The sequence below is a fragment of the Polyergus mexicanus genome, unplaced genomic scaffold, assembly GCF_030449975.1.
Source record: "Polyergus mexicanus isolate NDT 795.1 unplaced genomic scaffold, iyPolMexi1.0 SCAF_1, whole genome shotgun sequence".
Lineage (NCBI taxonomy): Eukaryota > Metazoa > Arthropoda > Insecta > Hymenoptera > Formicidae > Polyergus > Polyergus mexicanus.
Window position 1 is genome coordinate 2,385,947 of NW_027223321.1, and position 17,888 is coordinate 2,403,834.

The 17,888-nt window shown below is 34.0% G+C and overlaps 2 protein-coding genes across 5 annotated transcripts; one reads left to right on the plus strand and one right to left on the minus strand.

Annotated features, from left to right (window-relative positions):
• The first annotated feature begins 1,428 nt into the window (after positions 1-1,428).
• LOC138944988 (uro-adherence factor A-like) lies at positions 1,429-16,591 on the plus strand. 4 transcript variants are annotated; one of them, XM_070316128.1, is made up of 4 exons: positions 1,429-1,451; positions 2,563-3,101; positions 3,434-3,552; positions 7,564-16,591. In XM_070316128.1, exons 2-4 carry the CDS (start codon positions 2,994-2,996, stop codon positions 15,659-15,661), a joined length of 8,325 nt encoding a protein of 2,774 aa, XP_070172229.1. In that variant the 5' UTR covers positions 1,429-1,451; positions 2,563-2,993; the 3' UTR covers positions 15,662-16,591. The 4 variants fall into 4 exon arrangements, with proteins under 4 accessions (XP_070172229.1, XP_070172235.1, XP_070172245.1 ...); XM_070316134.1 differs by lacking the exons at positions 1,429-1,451; positions 2,563-3,101; positions 3,434-3,552 and adding exons at positions 4,415-5,027; positions 6,660-7,158; XM_070316144.1 differs by lacking the exons at positions 1,429-1,451; positions 2,563-3,101; positions 3,434-3,552 and adding exons at positions 4,415-5,027; positions 6,848-7,158.
• A 410-nt stretch (positions 16,592-17,001) lies between these two features.
• LOC138945015 (cytochrome c oxidase subunit 6A2, mitochondrial) lies at positions 17,002-17,876 on the minus strand. The gene is made up of 3 exons (XM_070316172.1): positions 17,767-17,876; positions 17,322-17,476; positions 17,002-17,208 (listed from the first exon to the last, which is right to left on the minus strand). Exons 1-3 carry the CDS (start codon positions 17,843-17,845, stop codon positions 17,128-17,130), a joined length of 315 nt encoding a protein of 104 aa, XP_070172273.1. The 5' UTR covers positions 17,846-17,876; the 3' UTR covers positions 17,002-17,127.
• Between the last annotated feature and the right edge of the window lie 12 nt (positions 17,877-17,888).

The following is a 17,888-nucleotide window of genomic DNA, read 5'->3' on the forward strand; positions in this document are numbered from 1 at the left end:
GCATAAATTGCGTTAGAGCTTAAATTAAAAATTAGTTTTCTTTTGTCAAAGTGTTCTATTCGATAGAAAAAATTCTGGTCGACAAAATAAATTCTTTACTCGCATCTTCGGCATTTTTCACATAATACAATTGGTAAGAAATTCATCCTTCTCATGTTAAATATACATATTTCTGGTTTACAAATTTTATTCGCAACATATGTATACGTTTAATTGCGTACAAATTTATTGCATAAATCTAGGTGGTCCGGTTCTTTTTAACTCCATATATTATTCCGCATAGCTAAGAAAAGTTTACGGTCGCTGTAAGCGTCAAGTTTCATTAAACGTTTCTTCACAGGCGACTTCGAGGAAGGATTTACGTTGAACTAAACTATGATCAAGTAGAAAACGCGTCTGCTTATTTTCTCTTTCGGTCTATCATGATACCGATGATTCTGTGTTAGGTCTTAGAACGTAAGATATTTAGGTGGCCTTTCGTTATTCACTATCAATACTGAAAATCTATAGTTTACGTCACGTACACTATATAGATTTTTAACACTGGCAATGAATATCGGAACGTAGCCTTAATAGAATGTAGATATAGAATTTAGATGTGTAGTAGAGTTACTCGTTAGACCGGTTTAGAGCACGCTTTGAAAACGACACATTTTATAATATTTTAAAATATGGAAATTGCATCGATAATGTCTAATTATAGCCATCATCATATCGAATACGAATCATATTCGACAGATCGTATGCGATACACTTATATAAAAATATTATATACACAAAATATATTAAAAATATTATATACACAAATGTATATTCTATAAAAACAATTTTTTTTTTATTATACGATTATATTATAAAATCAATCGAGACGGAATTAATTAACTCATTCCACACGTTGGCAGTCATCTTACGAAACAAACATTGCGAAACGCAATATATAGTTGTCTGGGAGCTGGTGTATTTTTATTTCAAATCATATATATAATATATATGTATATGCGTATGTAACAAGGCGCGTTAAAAATATCAGCAATGCAACGAGTTATATGAAATTTATTCTTTTCTTATGAAAATTATATATGCAGTCGTCGCTTCTACGACTTCTGTGTGATGAGTCATCTTTTTCTCTCTCTCTCCACCGGAAAGGGAACCATATTATCTTATCTACGCGATGCAGAAGTTTTATATTTCCTCGTTGATCCGATGAGAGAAAGATGAGAAATGATGAAATGGACGAGGAAATGTTGTTGAGGTTTTTTTTTATCAAAGTCTACATAGTTTACTGAGATAACTCATTAACGACGATCTTATTGGTCAAGCTTTCCATAGTCCATTACTGCGTATCACGATTTAGTAATATAAATAGCGCGACGAACCTGTCCGATACTCAGTATGGGAAAGAGCCTATACACGAGTGTACATAAAAATCACTGAAAAGAAAGATCGCGCAAGTACAATATTTCTTTGAGAGCTTTTTGACCGATCTTTGTGAAATTCTTCGTTTGCTTATATATATGTATATACACACGCACACATATTTTCATCTTCTATTATATATAGTGTAGTTTAATAAAAAAATAATATTAATATATAATAGTACGTCCTTTAATTTTACCTACATATAAACGATATAATCGTTCAAAGTTTAATTTTGAAAGAAAATTTATATTACTTTAATTATCGTATTTATAACATATCAATCGACGATGAACCAAAACAAAAGGAAGAAAGAGAGATAGAAGGAAGCTACGATATGTGCAAAAAGACGCATTGTGTATTTTAATAAGGAATATAATATATTGTGCGTGTATAATATACGAGTAATTTTTATCGGAGAGATAAAATCGCTATGATATTCTACGGAGAAAAAGAGAAATATAAGATGTACAAGCAAAACGGGCAAAAAATTTTGTTATCGTTAGGAATGAGCTTGCATTCATTGAAACAGACCAATCTATATGTATATCTCAAATTACATTGTTGTTGCAAAAATTTAATGGTATGCAAAGCATTCTGAAGAAAAATATCTACCAGCCGGAAAGAAATATTATATATATATATATATATATATATGTGTGTGTGTGTGTGTGTGTGTGTGTGTGTGTGTGTGTGCATGCGTGCATAATTTGTACCATGTATCATTTTCATTAACAATGCAGAAAAAAACTTCGATGTAAAAAAAAAGAAGCCTTTCAAACAAATTTCACTAAAAGATGAAAAATGTAAACGATTTAATCTGTCTGGAAGTCTTTCTGAGATTTTTATGTATGAAAAAAAAAATCGAAGTAACATTTATCTTTATCTGATAAATTTGGAAACAAATACTAAGAAATAGACAAATTTCACAGAAAAAAGATAAGAAATGAAAAAAGAACAGAAAGATAAGAAATCGAATCTTTTACGTTGTTTGTTTCCCTAACACAATAAAATGATATAAAATCTTTTTAAAAATAGAGAGAATGTTATATATGTACACATATAAAGATTGTATCCCCACCTTTCATATATATATATATAAAATTATCACATATATATATATGTACATGTAAGAAATTTCAATAGTCGAGTATTAATACTTACCAAGAGATGGCGAATCTATCGATTCGTGGGTGAAATTCAACAGACATTGTGAGGAACGAGTTGAAAGAAAACGTGCTCGGTAGAAGGAAGGACATTAAATGAAATTAACGAAGGAATGCGGGAAGAAATAGTTTATATAGTGCGACGAACAAAAAACGAATTTTTCTGCGATCTTTCATCATATTATTATGTGATCGATTCTCACATTTGTTATAAACACGTGCAAATCGACACGAGCTTCGAACTACGTGCATAGACCATCGATCATTGGACACTGCGATCAAGGGCAAAAATCATTGCGATCGCTTTTCAATTTCTCAAACTGAGTGAAAAAAAATCTCGCTCATCCAAAAAAGAGAGCGAGAGAGAGAGAGAGAAATTATCGCTGATAAAGAACAAGTCAAGTGACAAAAATGACAGAGTGCAAGGAGCGTGCTTCCCATACCTTCGACAACTTTGAATTGAAGTGGTGGCTTCGTCGCGCTGGAAGCAAGAATCGCCGCTACTCGTTGCTGATCAAAGTGCGAATAATTTTTTGCTTAGTTATTAATCGCAGATTTTTTCATCGTCTTACAGAGTCAATCCCTTAATTTTTGAGTGTTTAAATTTCGAGATTGGGTAACGGATTATGATAATTTCTTTTTAAACATCAATTTTTGCAACAAAAATTTTTATCATGTTCCAAGCTTCACTAATTAAATTAGTAATTCATATTATGCGCAATAGAATGATCAATAGATAGATGGAGATGATAGAGTAAAGTGATAAAGATCCGCTGTCTCGGGATAGAAAATTTGATAGGGGCAAGTAAAAAAAAAATTTAATTTTGAAATATTATATGTAATTGTTTCAGTTGAGAGACGATCTAAAGAAGCTTCAATTGTCGCAGCGGGCCGTTCATCGCGGGCTGATACAACTAGCGAGAAAGCCGTACGTGATTCTTGACAGACGACTGGTCGAATCTTGTCGTAGGTAAGTTTACTTTAGATTGGTGTAACGAACATGATATCGTTCACGCCGGTAGATATCCTTAGTACGCACGATTTTATCACAATCGATCATCCGTTAGTGTACAAACGATATTCATTAGCTCGAATAAACGGAAAACGAGAAGTCTTTCTGCTGCGAAATATGCGCTAATTTTTTTTTTACGACACACAAATAATAAACAACAAAATCTCGTCGAATAGAGCAAAAATATAAATACCACTTATTATATCGATCGCAATTATGTAAGTTAATCGGTTACACGGATTGATACACACGTATAAATTCTTCCATTTTGAGTTTTCGAATATTTCGTAAGTTTTTCTCTCACGATGCAGGTATATTTCTGCCTTTTAGAAAACAATGTTTAACTGCAGAGAGAAACGATCCTTCGATATTCGTATCGTGTTTTATCTTGCCGGCAAGACAAAGCTTTAGAAATAACAGCGAGTTATTCTTATAACAAGTTATAAAAATTCTCCCTAAAGATTAGCCTTTTTATGGCTAAAGAGGGTCTCTTCTTTGGTTCCGTTTTCCATCTCAGAAATGAGTTTTTTTTTTTTTTTTTATTGTACACATAAAACTCAAGCACACACACACACACACACGCATACATACATACATATATATATATATATATTTTTTATATTTGATTAATCATAGAGAAATAAAATCCTCGGATATGTATATCCAATTAAGATCTTTCAAATCTCTTGATATTTTTCGCTTACAAATATCAGAGATAATACAGAGATAAATGTCCGTTTCGAATAGGACTATCTTAGCTTCACCGTTCTTGTGGTATTTTTTTTTTAAAAGCTCAACGCTTTAGACTCCTCCTCCTTCGTTTACTGTAGCCGTACCGCCTCGAGGGCTCCAGGATTGCAAAAGGAAACATCGACAGTTCCGACGTACCTCTTGTGCCGGATAGACGTTCGTTAATGTTACGCTTTGTCGACATGAATAGAGATATACACGTTTTAAATGACACACACATGTGATAATGGATGCAGTACTTGCTCGATAAAGGTGGTCTGTATGATCAACATACGCGCGAAAATATTTTTTAACAATAATTGACGAAATACCACGAAAAATCTTCAGAAAAATTCTTGTATCTATCTATCTATCGCGGCATTATTACTCGTTTTATAAATATCATTTTATCTTAATAATATCATATATATATATATATATATAAAATTATTCTCGGAGGAATAATTGCGTGCCTATTAATGATTAAAGATTTGTGTGTAATAACGTGTAATAAATTAAAATCGTTTGATACACGTGAGATCTCGGAAGCATCGATAAATCAATCGGCATGTGACTTTTATAGTTTGCGTATTTGCGATTTGCTTTACTAGAATCTGAATTATATTTATTTCCATTCCGACACGAGAGTGCCCTTGCCAAAGCAAACATCTTCAAGACTTATGACAACAATCACCCTGTTATCCGTATGTATATATTTTCTTTTGTATTGTATTTAGGCAATCATATATTACGAGAGACGATGTGCGGTGAATGACCTTTCTTTCGATAAATCAACATTGTACATCTTTTATAAAAAAAAAAAAATTGCGTTTCTATCAAAAGTCTAACAGGAAGCGTGTTTATCCATCAAATTGATTCAGAGTCGCAAGGACGCCGGCACTAGGTTTCTTGCCGCGACGCATCGTTTAGATTTGAGATAAATAAAGCGCGTATTAAACGTATTACTGTATTAGAGTTTCATTTATAGCAATTTATAATCTCAGCTTGATTCTTATATCAATAAAATGCTGACATGCACACTTAGAAATACATTAAATATGAAACCGCATGTTTAAAGAAAAAAAATACAATCAACAATAATTTTATATTCATTATTATATAACCAGGGGTTTTTTTTATATTTGCCGAGATTATTGGATCATTATTTTATTATCATAGCCTTTATTATACTCAGTATTATATGTATGATCAATGAAGATGTTAGTTTAGAATTAAATATTTTAAATATAATCACCATAAAAAAATGTATTAACGTAAATTATCTTCTTATAAATTAATAAACATCGCCGTTCTCTAAACAAATATTCAAATCAATCATTAGTATAAAAATAATTTGCATTATAATGCTCTTTGCGGCGATCAAGGAAATGGCGAATAAAAAAGGTATTTATCGCGCAGGATATCGCAGTATAAGAAATTTATGCAAATTTGTTATTCAATATTACGCGGAACAGGAGCCTGCAGATGCGATGATTCATTTTCTTTTTTTGTATCGTACACGAGATATTATAGGCGGTCGGCCGGCGTAGCATCGCATGCCACGTGGCGTGCATCGAGCGCAACAGGTGCCTGTCGATAGTCGATTGGACGCATGTGCTCGCTCCTTTCGCCGCTTCGTTAATTAATCGCTATTTCGATGAATCGCTCTGTATGTGTGCTTCGCATTTATACAACGCGATAAATGCGCTCTTTCTTTTCTTCGCTATTCCTTGGATCGAAAAAAATTAACACAAATTGTCTTTCTGCGTATTAAATCTCACGCGACGTGTCTATAATTAATTATAGCTATTTCGAAATCTAATTCATAAGAAAGTAATTTATGTTAGCAATTTTTTTTTGGCGATTATTTAAAGAAATTAATCTTCTAAATTAATATATCCTAATCGATCATACATATAATATGTATTTGATTCTTAAATGCATTTTGCAAACGCTTCGGATTCAGTTTAATGAAATGTAGAGCAGTAAAATTTGTTTATAATATCTTGATGTAATATTACAAACCGCATTTGCATCAATTCCTCACTAATGCTAAATCTTTCTTTTTTTACAAGATGTAACGACGACGGTAATTGTAAACTTTTTATTGCATGCAAAATGAATATGAGATTATAATTAAGAACATCTAAAAACGATTAAATTTAAAAAACTGAGATTAAATATAATTAATAAGAGAGTGAGAGAGAGAAAATTAAAAAAAAAACCCCGAGATTGCGTGAATATTTTTTTTATTACTTCTTTTTAAAAAATTAATAGTCTCGAGTCTTAGCGAATGTCGGACTCACCGCGATATACATCAGATCTCGTCGTTTCAGCGATATTCGATTCTACTGATGTTACTACTGCAAGCGGTGGAATAATATCAGGCGTGTGTGTGTGTGAGAGACAACAATTTCGCCTTTCTCAGCTGTATCTAATCGACTGACGATGGTCATCGGCCCCAATTACTGCTTGCATATTCGACGATCATTCGCTACTATATACCGGAAACACGTATGAGCAGAAAGATTCAGCAATGGTACACCGATGTTGATCGAACGAGACATGTTAGCGAGCTGACGAATAAAACTTTCAAAGCGTCGGTCGATGCGCAGCATCACATCCGCAGGATCCGTGACGCCTATGACGTGTCGAGAAGGAACGGCTGCGCGTTATCGACTACCCGCTACAAGCTTTCATGGATCGGCAGGAGATCACAGTTCAGAAATCATCGGAATACGATGACGATGCCGAAAAGATGATGACAGAATTATTTGATTTACCGAATCCGGGCATCGTCGCCTCTATAAGTCCCTCAGACAAGGTTGCGAACAGGTGATTTGCAAAATCTTACTTCGTTCTGTCGATTTATATTATCGAATACAATATGATATGACAAAATATCGATTAATGTATTTTATACATAGGCTTATTGTTAGTAGTATTAACACATATTATGCAGCAAACTAAAATCTGAAATAGATTTTATTATAAATAATTTAGAATTTTTTATATTTTTTTTGCAAAAGTGTGTGTGTGTGTGTGTGTGGAATCATGAATCTAAAATTAGCTTAATAATATCAATTAGCACATATCGCGCAGCAGAACTGAGATATATTATTAAAAATCATTAAATGAGTACGTCGCTTAAAAATTATTATATAACTACAATAATTGTTATATTTTTCATTTTTTATTTATGACGTGTGTAATTATGTAATATATTCTTATTTGTTTCAGAAAGATGCAATTATCTGCACAAGATAAGGATCTATTGTCGCGCGGTAGTCTTCAAGAGTCTGTCCCGTTTCATGAGGAAAGATGGCAAAATAAATATCAAAACGATGATGAAAAAAAATCATCATCGCGATGCTCGGAGCATAATTCTCAGAAAACCCAAGAACAAATTGCGGACGACAGCGTAAAATTAAACACGAGCTCTTCTGTTGAAACTGCATTATCAGGTATAACAGACGCTAATAATACTTATCAAACTAAAATCCAGGGGCGTAGCTTGCCTGCGAAAAAAACGTCGGACAACTCTATACGAAACTCTGTCCAAGAAACGGAAGAAAAGGACTCTTACATTAATAGTAATATTAATTTTACGAATGACAGAGATATTTCTGCCGAAAGTTCGAACACCAAAGTAAAGCTAGATTCTTCAACGTCGGAAAATATATTGCTAAACAAATCTGCATATAATTCCATCCGCAAATCTGAAAATAAAAATATTCATTCTAAAAGTGAAACTATTTCCCCGAAAAATAGATGCATCAATAAGGAACATTCGTCGGGAAATAAATTATTCGAGACAAGTGCGCCGATTCGATTGAAGAAGCATTATTCTAAAAGTAGCATTGACCCCTTAAAAAATGATACGATTTTTGAAAAAGAACGCAAACAAGAGAAAAAGGAGCAAAAAGGAGAAATAGAAATAAATCAAGAATCCTCTTTATCAAAAATTAAACTGTTAGATTCGCAAGTACAAGAACGCAGCAATGAATCTAAAAGTAATGATAATTCATGTGAATGTAACGTTAACGCATCACGTGATACAACAGTTTTAAACTTAAAATCTTGTTTAGAAATAGAAACTAATCGTATCGCGAATGAGAATGAAAATACATCTATTTCGAATGTACAAACTTCTCGTATCGATTCTGAATTGTTACCTGAGCGAACGCATGTGTCTGCAACTAAAATATTTGTAAAAACCGATACACAAAACGGAAATATAAGGACAAAGCTTACAGATTGGCAGAGAGATAATCTACCTGTTAAAACAGCAGTTAAAAAAAGAATACATTCTGAATCTTCGGATGAAAGTGCATCGACGAAAAAAATGCAAAAGGAGGAAGAGGCATCTCTTGATGGGTCACTCGATGAAAATTTGATGAGTGATACCGAGATATTCGATCGTAAAGTGTTTTCCGAGGATAAACGAATCTATAATAATAATGAGAATGAAAAGCAAATATATTGGAAGAGAATTACAGAATATATGACAAAGAAAAGAGAAACGTATAGATATCTAAGACAAAAAAGAAAATTAAAAAGGAAAAGGCAGAATAAGATTAAAAGGATACGAAAAAAATTTCGCGACTATTTCCAAGATTGTCTTGGTCCTAGCAAAACCGAGAGTGACGAGGATCGCAAGATTATATCGGAATGTCTAGAGAAAAGAAATCTGCAATTTGTCTCAAATAATTCCGAAATATATGACACATCTTACGATGTTACAACAGAAGAAGAGGTAGAAGATATTTATGAAAGAGATGAAATATTGATACATAAACATTATGTGTCGGTTAATAATTTGCAAGAAGATACACAGAGCGTAATCTCGAAAATAGAATCCATCAATTCCAGCGATTCCACCATATGCATCGAAAACGACACATTGCACGATTTTACAACGGACGAAGAGACGGATGAAAATACAGATTCTAACAAAGATAAAATATCGACATGTAAACGTCATATGTCAGATGATACTTCGCAGAAGGATGTAGAGTGTGCAATCCCGATGAAAATACAGCGCGTAGAGGATTCTGTGTTAATTGCCGATACGGAAACCGTTGTTAGCAAAAATGATACAGGACATAATGAAGATGCGGTTAATGTGGAGTTGAAAGAAGTGAATATGCAGAACACACAAGAAAATCAAAAAAATATCGAAAATGTTAATATCGAAGATGCCGTTTATGTGGAAAAGAAAGAAGTAAATATGCAGAATACGCAAGAAAATCAGGAGAACGTCGAAAATAATTTAACCGACGAGGATATAAAAATATCAAAAGATATAAGACCAACCTTGAAATTTTCAACCATATCCGTGCAAGAGTTAATATCCAGTATTGAAAAGAAAGATGGCTGTGATGTATCGCAAACTGTCGAAAATGTATCATTAACGAGAAACGAAGATATCGCCACAAATAAAACAACTGTGATAACCGATCATACTTCGTTAATGTCACCAAAATTGGAGGAAGATTCTTCGAATAAGAAAGGTATTGTTAACGAAGTTCCCTCCTCGCCAACAACATACGCGTCTTCAAAAAGATCAGATACAAACACCAGTGATGATAATTCATCAACAGACGATGATATTATTAGCGATATTGAAGTAGAAATAAAAATTAAACCCAAGTCGAAATCTCGAGTATCAAAAAAATTTTCGCTGAAAGCACCTCTATCTGTAGTGAATACGTGCATCTGCAAGAATTTGAATGCATTAAAAAGCAAACCAGATATTCTTGGCAAACTCTTTCAGATGAGTTTTAAAACATCTTCCGAAAATTCTAGGCACGAGAACACAATCAATAGCGAAATAAACGAAACGAAAAATACATCGGAAAAATTGTCGGATGTTAATCAAGGTATTACCGCTGAAACAGCATCACATATTCGGGAAGTTATATGCAATTCTAGTCATACTACCAAAGATAATGCAAATCATTCTTCAAAACAACAGCAAGAACGAGGTTCTCAAAATGACACAATTTTTGATAGAGATCAAAATGCGACGCAACATCATCAAGAAGAAACGAATAAACACGTACAATCTACCGAACAGGAAAAGATGCAGATGACAAATGAAAATGGTTCTGAATCAGCCAAATCTGCGTCTGATTTGGAAAAGCAATTACCAAAGTCTTCCTCGAATGACAAAGAAAATAAGATAGCAGACGAGCAACAAAAAAATCCTCAAGATGATATAATTTTGATCGAGAGTGGATACGCGACGGAGAGTGATCAGAGAGAAAAGAATGAACGCGTACAGTCCGTCGAAGGGAAAGGAACGCCACCTGAAAACAGCGTTGAGTCAGCTAAGTCCGCACGCGACGTGCTTGATTTGACAGAACAATTACCAAAGACTTCCTCGGAAACTTTGGATTCAAAACGCAACACAGTAAGGGTTCGAACGAGCGCAGAGCTTGGATCCCCGTGGAGTCCTATGAATTTATCTATGAATTCTGATGCATCGATTATATCAGACAATACACATTCAGTGCCTTCAGCATCATCGGCGTGCAAATCACCGCCACCGCATAATTCCGCTACCAAATCTACGCATTATTCACCCATAACGAATCTACTGAATATATCGACTGATAATATTTCTTCGAACTTTGACGATATCATGAAGCTGGTGCAAGCCGCAATAATAAATGTCTGCTATAACTTTGTATCGTGCCGCAAGATTGTTCAAGAACGAATATTCACCGGAGAAAAGATGTACAGAATGAGGATCAATCTACTTCAAATATATCAAAATATAGATACCTTGAAGATATTGTTGCACACGACAAATGAAGATCGTGTTATAAATTACATCAATCAGCAAAAGATGCTAGCTCCGCCGATATCAGTTACAGAATTTAAGCAATATTTGTTGTTATTTGAACACTATATATCGTTCATCACGTGTGCCGCACCGTTTCGCGATAATATATGTTCAAACATGCCGCAACTTTCGAACATTAACAATTCAGTTCCGAGTGCATCGGTACCGAATGTTCAGGCACAATCATCATATTTGGGAAATGTTTCAGGCATGCCGTTGCCAGGCGTGCAGCGTCTCAGAGCGCAATCCTCAACAATGCCATCCCCGAGACCGAATATGAATCGATCGCAATCGTCGACGAGTACGGACAATTCTTCGCGTTTAAGGCAATCTGTACCGAATATTCGCCCGTGTAAAGTTTCATCTACAAGCATACCAGTGCCAAATCCCATTTCGAATCCAACGATTAATCCACAACAGCCTGTAGGAAACGCGAGTTATTTACAAGGCCAGCGCATGCCGAATGTGTCGAATGTCAATAATCAGCAGTTTTTCGTAAATCCGGATAACGCTCCATGTACAACGTCGTCGGCCGCATCTGCATCGAATATTAACACGTGCATACATCCGTCCACAAATCAAGGGAATACAAACGTTTCTTTTACAACTGGACAGAAGTATTCGCATATCGAAACGAGAACTACCAGTAGTGCGACCGCAGCATCTGCGATTAATATGCAACAACAAAACCAAACTCCGTACTCCCAGATGTCGTTTTACGTAAACTCAGGAGCTTCGTATTTTTCACCGTCCACGACAAAGCAAAATATTAATGGAATGAATCAGTTTATGCATAATATCACTCAGTCCAAAGTTTGTACAACTGTTAACGCTCCGAGAAATACGACGGGAAATGTTGGACCTGGGAATCCGTTTGTAAATCTGCAGATGCGGACCCCGCCGGTACCTGCGGAGAAAAGTGTCCCACAGTATAACAATAGCGTGTCGAATAGTGTCGCGTCGCAATCTGCAAGTGTACACGTTCAGAATATTTTGCCGAATCCGAGTCAGCAGCAACAAAATTTGCAACAATACCTGCACCAGAAACTACCCATTGATACATCTGTATCTTTGACTAATTTGTTACGTAATAATGTCTCGCAGAACACGCAGCCATCTATACCGAATAAGAAAACGGGGATCCCCGAGATACAAATTAGGGATCGTATGCCAAATAAAACACCATTCGCGAAACCGCAACAAAATATACATCAAGGAACCTCGTGCAAACATAACGTGTGTGCAAATACGTACGAATGCGTACACAAAGTATCGCAAAAATCGTCTAGCATCTTTTCGAAGACACCCGTGTCGCAGGAACCAAATGTCTCGCAAAATGCGTCTAACGCGGCTTCGCAAAAAGATAAAAAGAGATTAATATTACCAAAACCTACATCTGTGTTATCGTCGCCAAACGAAATTGTGAACTCTTACTTTGATCTGAGCTTTCTGACAGAGATCCAAAAAATTATATTGAAAAATCAGTTAAAAGATTATTTCGAAAAATATTCACTTAAACAGCAAGACTCCCAAACATTCCGCCTTGAAAGAAAGATGTTGATTTTCTTTTATGAATCTTTAAATAACTGTCTAACCAAGATGATGATAGAAAGTCAAATGAATCAAAATCATATCGACGAAAAATTACAAAACGATGTATCACGAAAAGTATCGAAAATACCAAATCACCAATCAAACATCAAATCATCTTGCAAAGAAACTCAGTCTAATAAAACTAATAAGAATAATTCACTCTGCGATAAAGTGCGAAAAAAACGATCTCTAAAAGAAAAGACTGATCCGAATATTTCAGTAAGCTCAAAATTTACGATGGTAGAAAGTGATTTATCGATGGAAGCGCAAAATAGGGAGTCGCATCTTAAGTCTACGTCAAAATCCACGATAATTGAAGAATCATCTCCGGGAACTGTAGATTTGCGAAAGCAGAATATAGATACACCAAAGATGCGATGCAAGAAAAACTTATCTTTCATTATGGGAGAACAATCTGAAAATATAAAAACATCGTTAAATTCAGGACATTCAAACATTCCGGAAGAAAATCCGATCGCGGAAACGTCGTACAGAATCTCGGAAACGAAAGCGCAAGACAACGCAAATATTGACAAAACTGCAAGATCTCTGGTAGAAAATTCGCACGATGAGCGATTATCAGAATTATATTCTCTTCTTACACAAGATACGTCGAATTTCTTACGAAGTGCATTAAGCGGTAAAAGAAAAGACTGTTCAAAGATTGCAAAAGATGACGCTAAAAAAACTGGTAACATAGAGACGGGAAATATATTCAAAATTTCGAATGTTACAACGTTAAATAATATTAGAGAAAACGATGCGAAATCACAATCCTCGTTTAACACGAATACACAAGATAATATAAAAAATAAGGAAACTGTAAAATCTCCAACAAAGGATCTGCATGATAAGCGGCTGTCGGAATCGTGTTCCTCTTTTGCACAAAAAACATTGAACTTGTTACAAGATGATAAAACGAAAGATGATAACGTAAACATTGAAGGACCTGATAACACGGAAACGGCCAACATATGCAAAATCTCTAACACAGTTACAGTATTAAATAGCAGTGGAGGAAACGAAAAAATAGCCTCGCAAGTTCTTTGTAATACAAAAACTCGAGATAAAGAACTATATTACAATGAAGCGTGTAATCTCAACAATAAAATATCTGGCGAAAATTCACATGATGGAAAACGCGATAATGTCAAAGAGAATACCAAAAAATCCAGATCGATTTTCACAGAATCACAGTTTGATACGTCATGTATACCACGAACTTCTACACCGTTTATATCAGATAATACGTCAGAATTATTATTTCCGATAAACAGAAGCGAATCCGCAAAAAAATCGCAAACATATACCGCACATAAAAAATATACTTTCGGAAGGTTATCAGAATGTTTCTCAAACGAACAACAAGATGATTCTACGAACGAACAGATTAATAACTTTGAGAGAACGAACGACGAGAGCTTCGAAAGTTCAGGAAATCTGCACATCGACGAAAACGTGGAAAAATCGAATTCAGATTTGCAAGAAAAGCAGCGCGATAAGATATCGCCTTTTGGAAATGATAAACCGAATACATCGCAGGATTTATGCCTTGACAAGACGAGGTGCGAATCTATAAAAATAACATCATTCCCACCATTTGTAGAAGATTCTGAATTAAAATTATTAGTAATAGAGGAACAAAACGTTCAGAAACTTAATGAGGAATTATCATTCAAACAAAAGGAGATGCAACCTCAGGAAACATCGCCGTCAGAAATTCCGAAGGATACATCATGCACGAGAGCGGCGATGGAATCGATCGACATCGTGAAGGAACTTGAAGATATGAAGGAGAACCAAGTGGATACTCATAGCGGCATTAAAGCAATTAATGAACTGCTCAAACACGTATCCGAGCATAGGTATAATGGAAAATCGAGAACCTCTTCGTGTAATTCTACAATGAAAAGCAACGCTACAAATGTAAATGTAAATGAGGCCGTTGTCGATAAAAATGGTACTTCGAACGCCAAATTCGTTGCCAGTCCCACGAAAAGCGAAGATGATCATGAGGACTCCGATATGAGCATCCTGAACGTCACGAGCATATCATCTTCATTATTTGAGAAAATAGACAATTTCGATGCGCTCTTTTCAGATGATCTTGTATTGTTGGATGAGATGAAGGAAAAATCGTCATATGTGAACGATAATCCGGAAATTCCTAACTCCGCATCGTTAAATGAGATTAAGATAGAAGAATCATTGGACGTGAACGATAATCCGGAAATTCCTGATTTCGCACCGTTGAATGAGATAAAGATAGACGAGTTTTTGCATGTGAACGACAATCTGGAAGTTTCTGATTCTGCGTCGTTGAATGAGATAAAGATAGAAGAGTTTTTGGACGTGGATGACAATCTGGAAATTCCTGATTCTGCATTGTTGAATGAGATAAAGAAAGAAAAATCGTCAGATGTGAATGACAATTCAGATATCTATAATTTCGGGTGGTTGAATGAAATGAAAGAAGAAAAATCCTTGAACATGAACAATGATCTTGAAATTCTTAACTCCGCATCATTGAATGAGATAAAAGAAGGGAATTCCTCGGATATGAATGACAATGTGGAAGTCCATGATTTTGTGTGGTTGAATGAGATGAAAGAAGAAAAGTTCTTGAACATGAACAATGATTTGGAAGTCCTAAACCCTTCGTCGTTGAATGAGATAAAGGAAGGAATGTTATCGGACGTGAACGACAATTTGCAAGTCCCAGATGAGATAGAAAACAGGCCCTGTTTACGTTGCAAACGCAAGAGCATAGTATATTGTCAAGCCTGTTTGGAGGCTCCTTACTGCTGCAAGCGTTGCTCGGATTTGCATTGGAAAGCAATTCATTACAAACAGTGTAAGAATCTTTACAAACCAATCATCTGTATCGATTTATAACTTCCAAGATTCTTGCCTGTGGTCATTTTGAGAGAATACGGAATTCTGTTGGAATCTTAGACTCTTTTCCTAATGTACCAAATATATAAACGATATCTGTTCGAGCTTAATTAGTCAATACTTATTATCACTTATGTTTAAAAAATATAATAACTATTTGACAAAATTATTTTTATAATAAAAATTTTCTTTAAGTTATGCGCGATATATAGAATGATTTATATAGGAAGTATCTTCGTTTCTTACAACATCGACGATAAAAAAATATAACATATATGAAAATATTAAAAAATGTAACGAGAAAGATGCTTAACTTTTTATATATTATTTTTCCCGTGAATGCAATTTCTTTTATGCGTGCACGTACATGCGAGACAGGAAAGGGGAGAGAGAGAGAAAGAGAAAAATATGCAATTCAAAATTTTTTTAAAAATTCCTGTTTCTCATTCAGTGCTTAAAAATATTAAAATAAGCATGAATTTTGGCCGAACTTTGAAGCTTCCTAAGGACATATTTGAAGACAGAGTTTTTGCTATATTGAAATTTTAGAATCCAATTTTTTTTTAGAGATTTTCTGCAATTTTCTGCAAAATGATGAGAGAAATCGATTCATGCAATAAGAAATATATGATTTTATTCTAAAAAGTACATATATATAACATCTGTGAAATAAGTTTACACATTATATTTTGTCTTTCTCTTTTTATTTTTTTTATCGTCGACCGCGCGTATACTCTTCGTTTTAAATATAAACATACACACACACACACACACACATATACATAAATCATCCTATATAGAAATAAAGAAAGTAATATATATAATAGCATTAGTTATGTTAACAGTACATATATGTAAGTAACTTATAAAATAAATATTAATTGTTTATTTTAAAAAATCCGGTATCTGTTTCAATTTTTGATATCGTTATACGAGATTTGACATACTTGAAAGTGAAATCTTATAGTTTTGTTTCAAAAATTACATTCATTATCTATGAATTGTAAGACTTTGTAAGATGTAAGATAATTTTTATACTTTCATATACATATATGTAAAAAGGAAAAATATATATTTACATATTTAATGCTTGTTATTGTTAATTCAATTTACATATTAAAAACATAGATTTGTAAACATATAATGCTTATAACAAATTACAAGTTCTCTTTGACTAATTTAAAATTAAGAGAATATGTTAATAAATAATTTTTCTGATCAATAAAACATATATTTTTAAAGTTAAATATTTAATAATATAGAGCAATAATGATTTGTTGCAGTGATTATATTGAATTAATTGTATAGGAAAATGTTATAATATGTGGAAAAAATATAAATATTGTATCTCTACTAATTTATTGACTCAATCGTTCTTACGGCAATACAATGTTGGATACATATCATAGAGAATACTAATAATATTAGCGTAACCGTTATAAATACAAACTAAATAGGATCATCCTCTAATCTTCATAGCCTTCAGGTAGAGCATTTACTTTGGGATTATGGAAAAGTGTATGATTTCCATCACCCCATGGGAATTTCTATAAATAAAAGAATAATTAAAGATTAATCAGTACTTAAATCTTAAAAATATATTTATCTTTCACGTTTATACAACGAAAATGATATCGATGTATAACATATTGATATATACCTTGGTTCTTATCCTCATATGATCGTATGGAATAAATTCTGCACGTTCGTCATTATGATGAGCCTGATGATTTAAATAGCAATTCAACATAGCCAGACCTATCGCTGGAAAGCCTAGGAACAACGAAATCCTCTTCCACAACAGTTGTGTCTGCTCTGTAAAGTAGATAGGCACAAGCATCACTGTTATGTAATGTTCGTCGATAATTTATTTCAAGATATGAAACATTTTCCGCGGAAAATACGACGCATCATATAACGTTGTTTAAGTACAAAGCGTCATATCATGGAGAAAATTTTAATTAACAACATTTAACAAAAATATCCTATTATAAAAGACAATATCGTCGAGTATGCCATATTCTGTGCAAGTCTAAAAATCTAGGTTTTCAAACATGCGCATATAAAATATTGAATTATTAGCACAACAATTCGCTTGTATTCACCTGAACTGGCATGTTCGTGACTGGCAGACGTCGCATATTTTCTCGAAAACGTACGAACGGCTCTCATCCAAGAAGCCATTTTTGCTCTTCTGCTAATTGTAAGCTCCAATGCTACTTTCTCT

Coding starts and splice junctions, on each gene's coding strand:
- LOC138945015 (XM_070316172.1), bottom strand. CDS start 17,845: ATGGCTTCTTGGATGAGAGCCGTTCGTACGTTTTCGAGAAAATATGCG. Junction 17,477..17,766: donor TCACGAACATGCCAGTTCAG/GTGAATACAAGC, acceptor TCTACTTTACAG/AGCAGACACAACTGTTGTGG. Junction 17,209..17,321: donor ATATGAGGATAAGAACCAAG/GTATATATCAAT, acceptor TTTTATTTATAG/AAATTCCCATGGGGTGATGG.
- LOC138944988 (XM_070316128.1), top strand. CDS start 2,994: ATGACAGAGTGCAAGGAGCGTGCTTCCCATACCTTCGACAACTTTGAA. Junction 3,102..3,433: donor GCTACTCGTTGCTGATCAAA/GTGCGAATAATT, acceptor TAATTGTTTCAG/TTGAGAGACGATCTAAAGAA. Junction 3,553..7,563: donor CTGGTCGAATCTTGTCGTAG/GTAAGTTTACTT, acceptor TATTTGTTTCAG/AAAGATGCAATTATCTGCAC.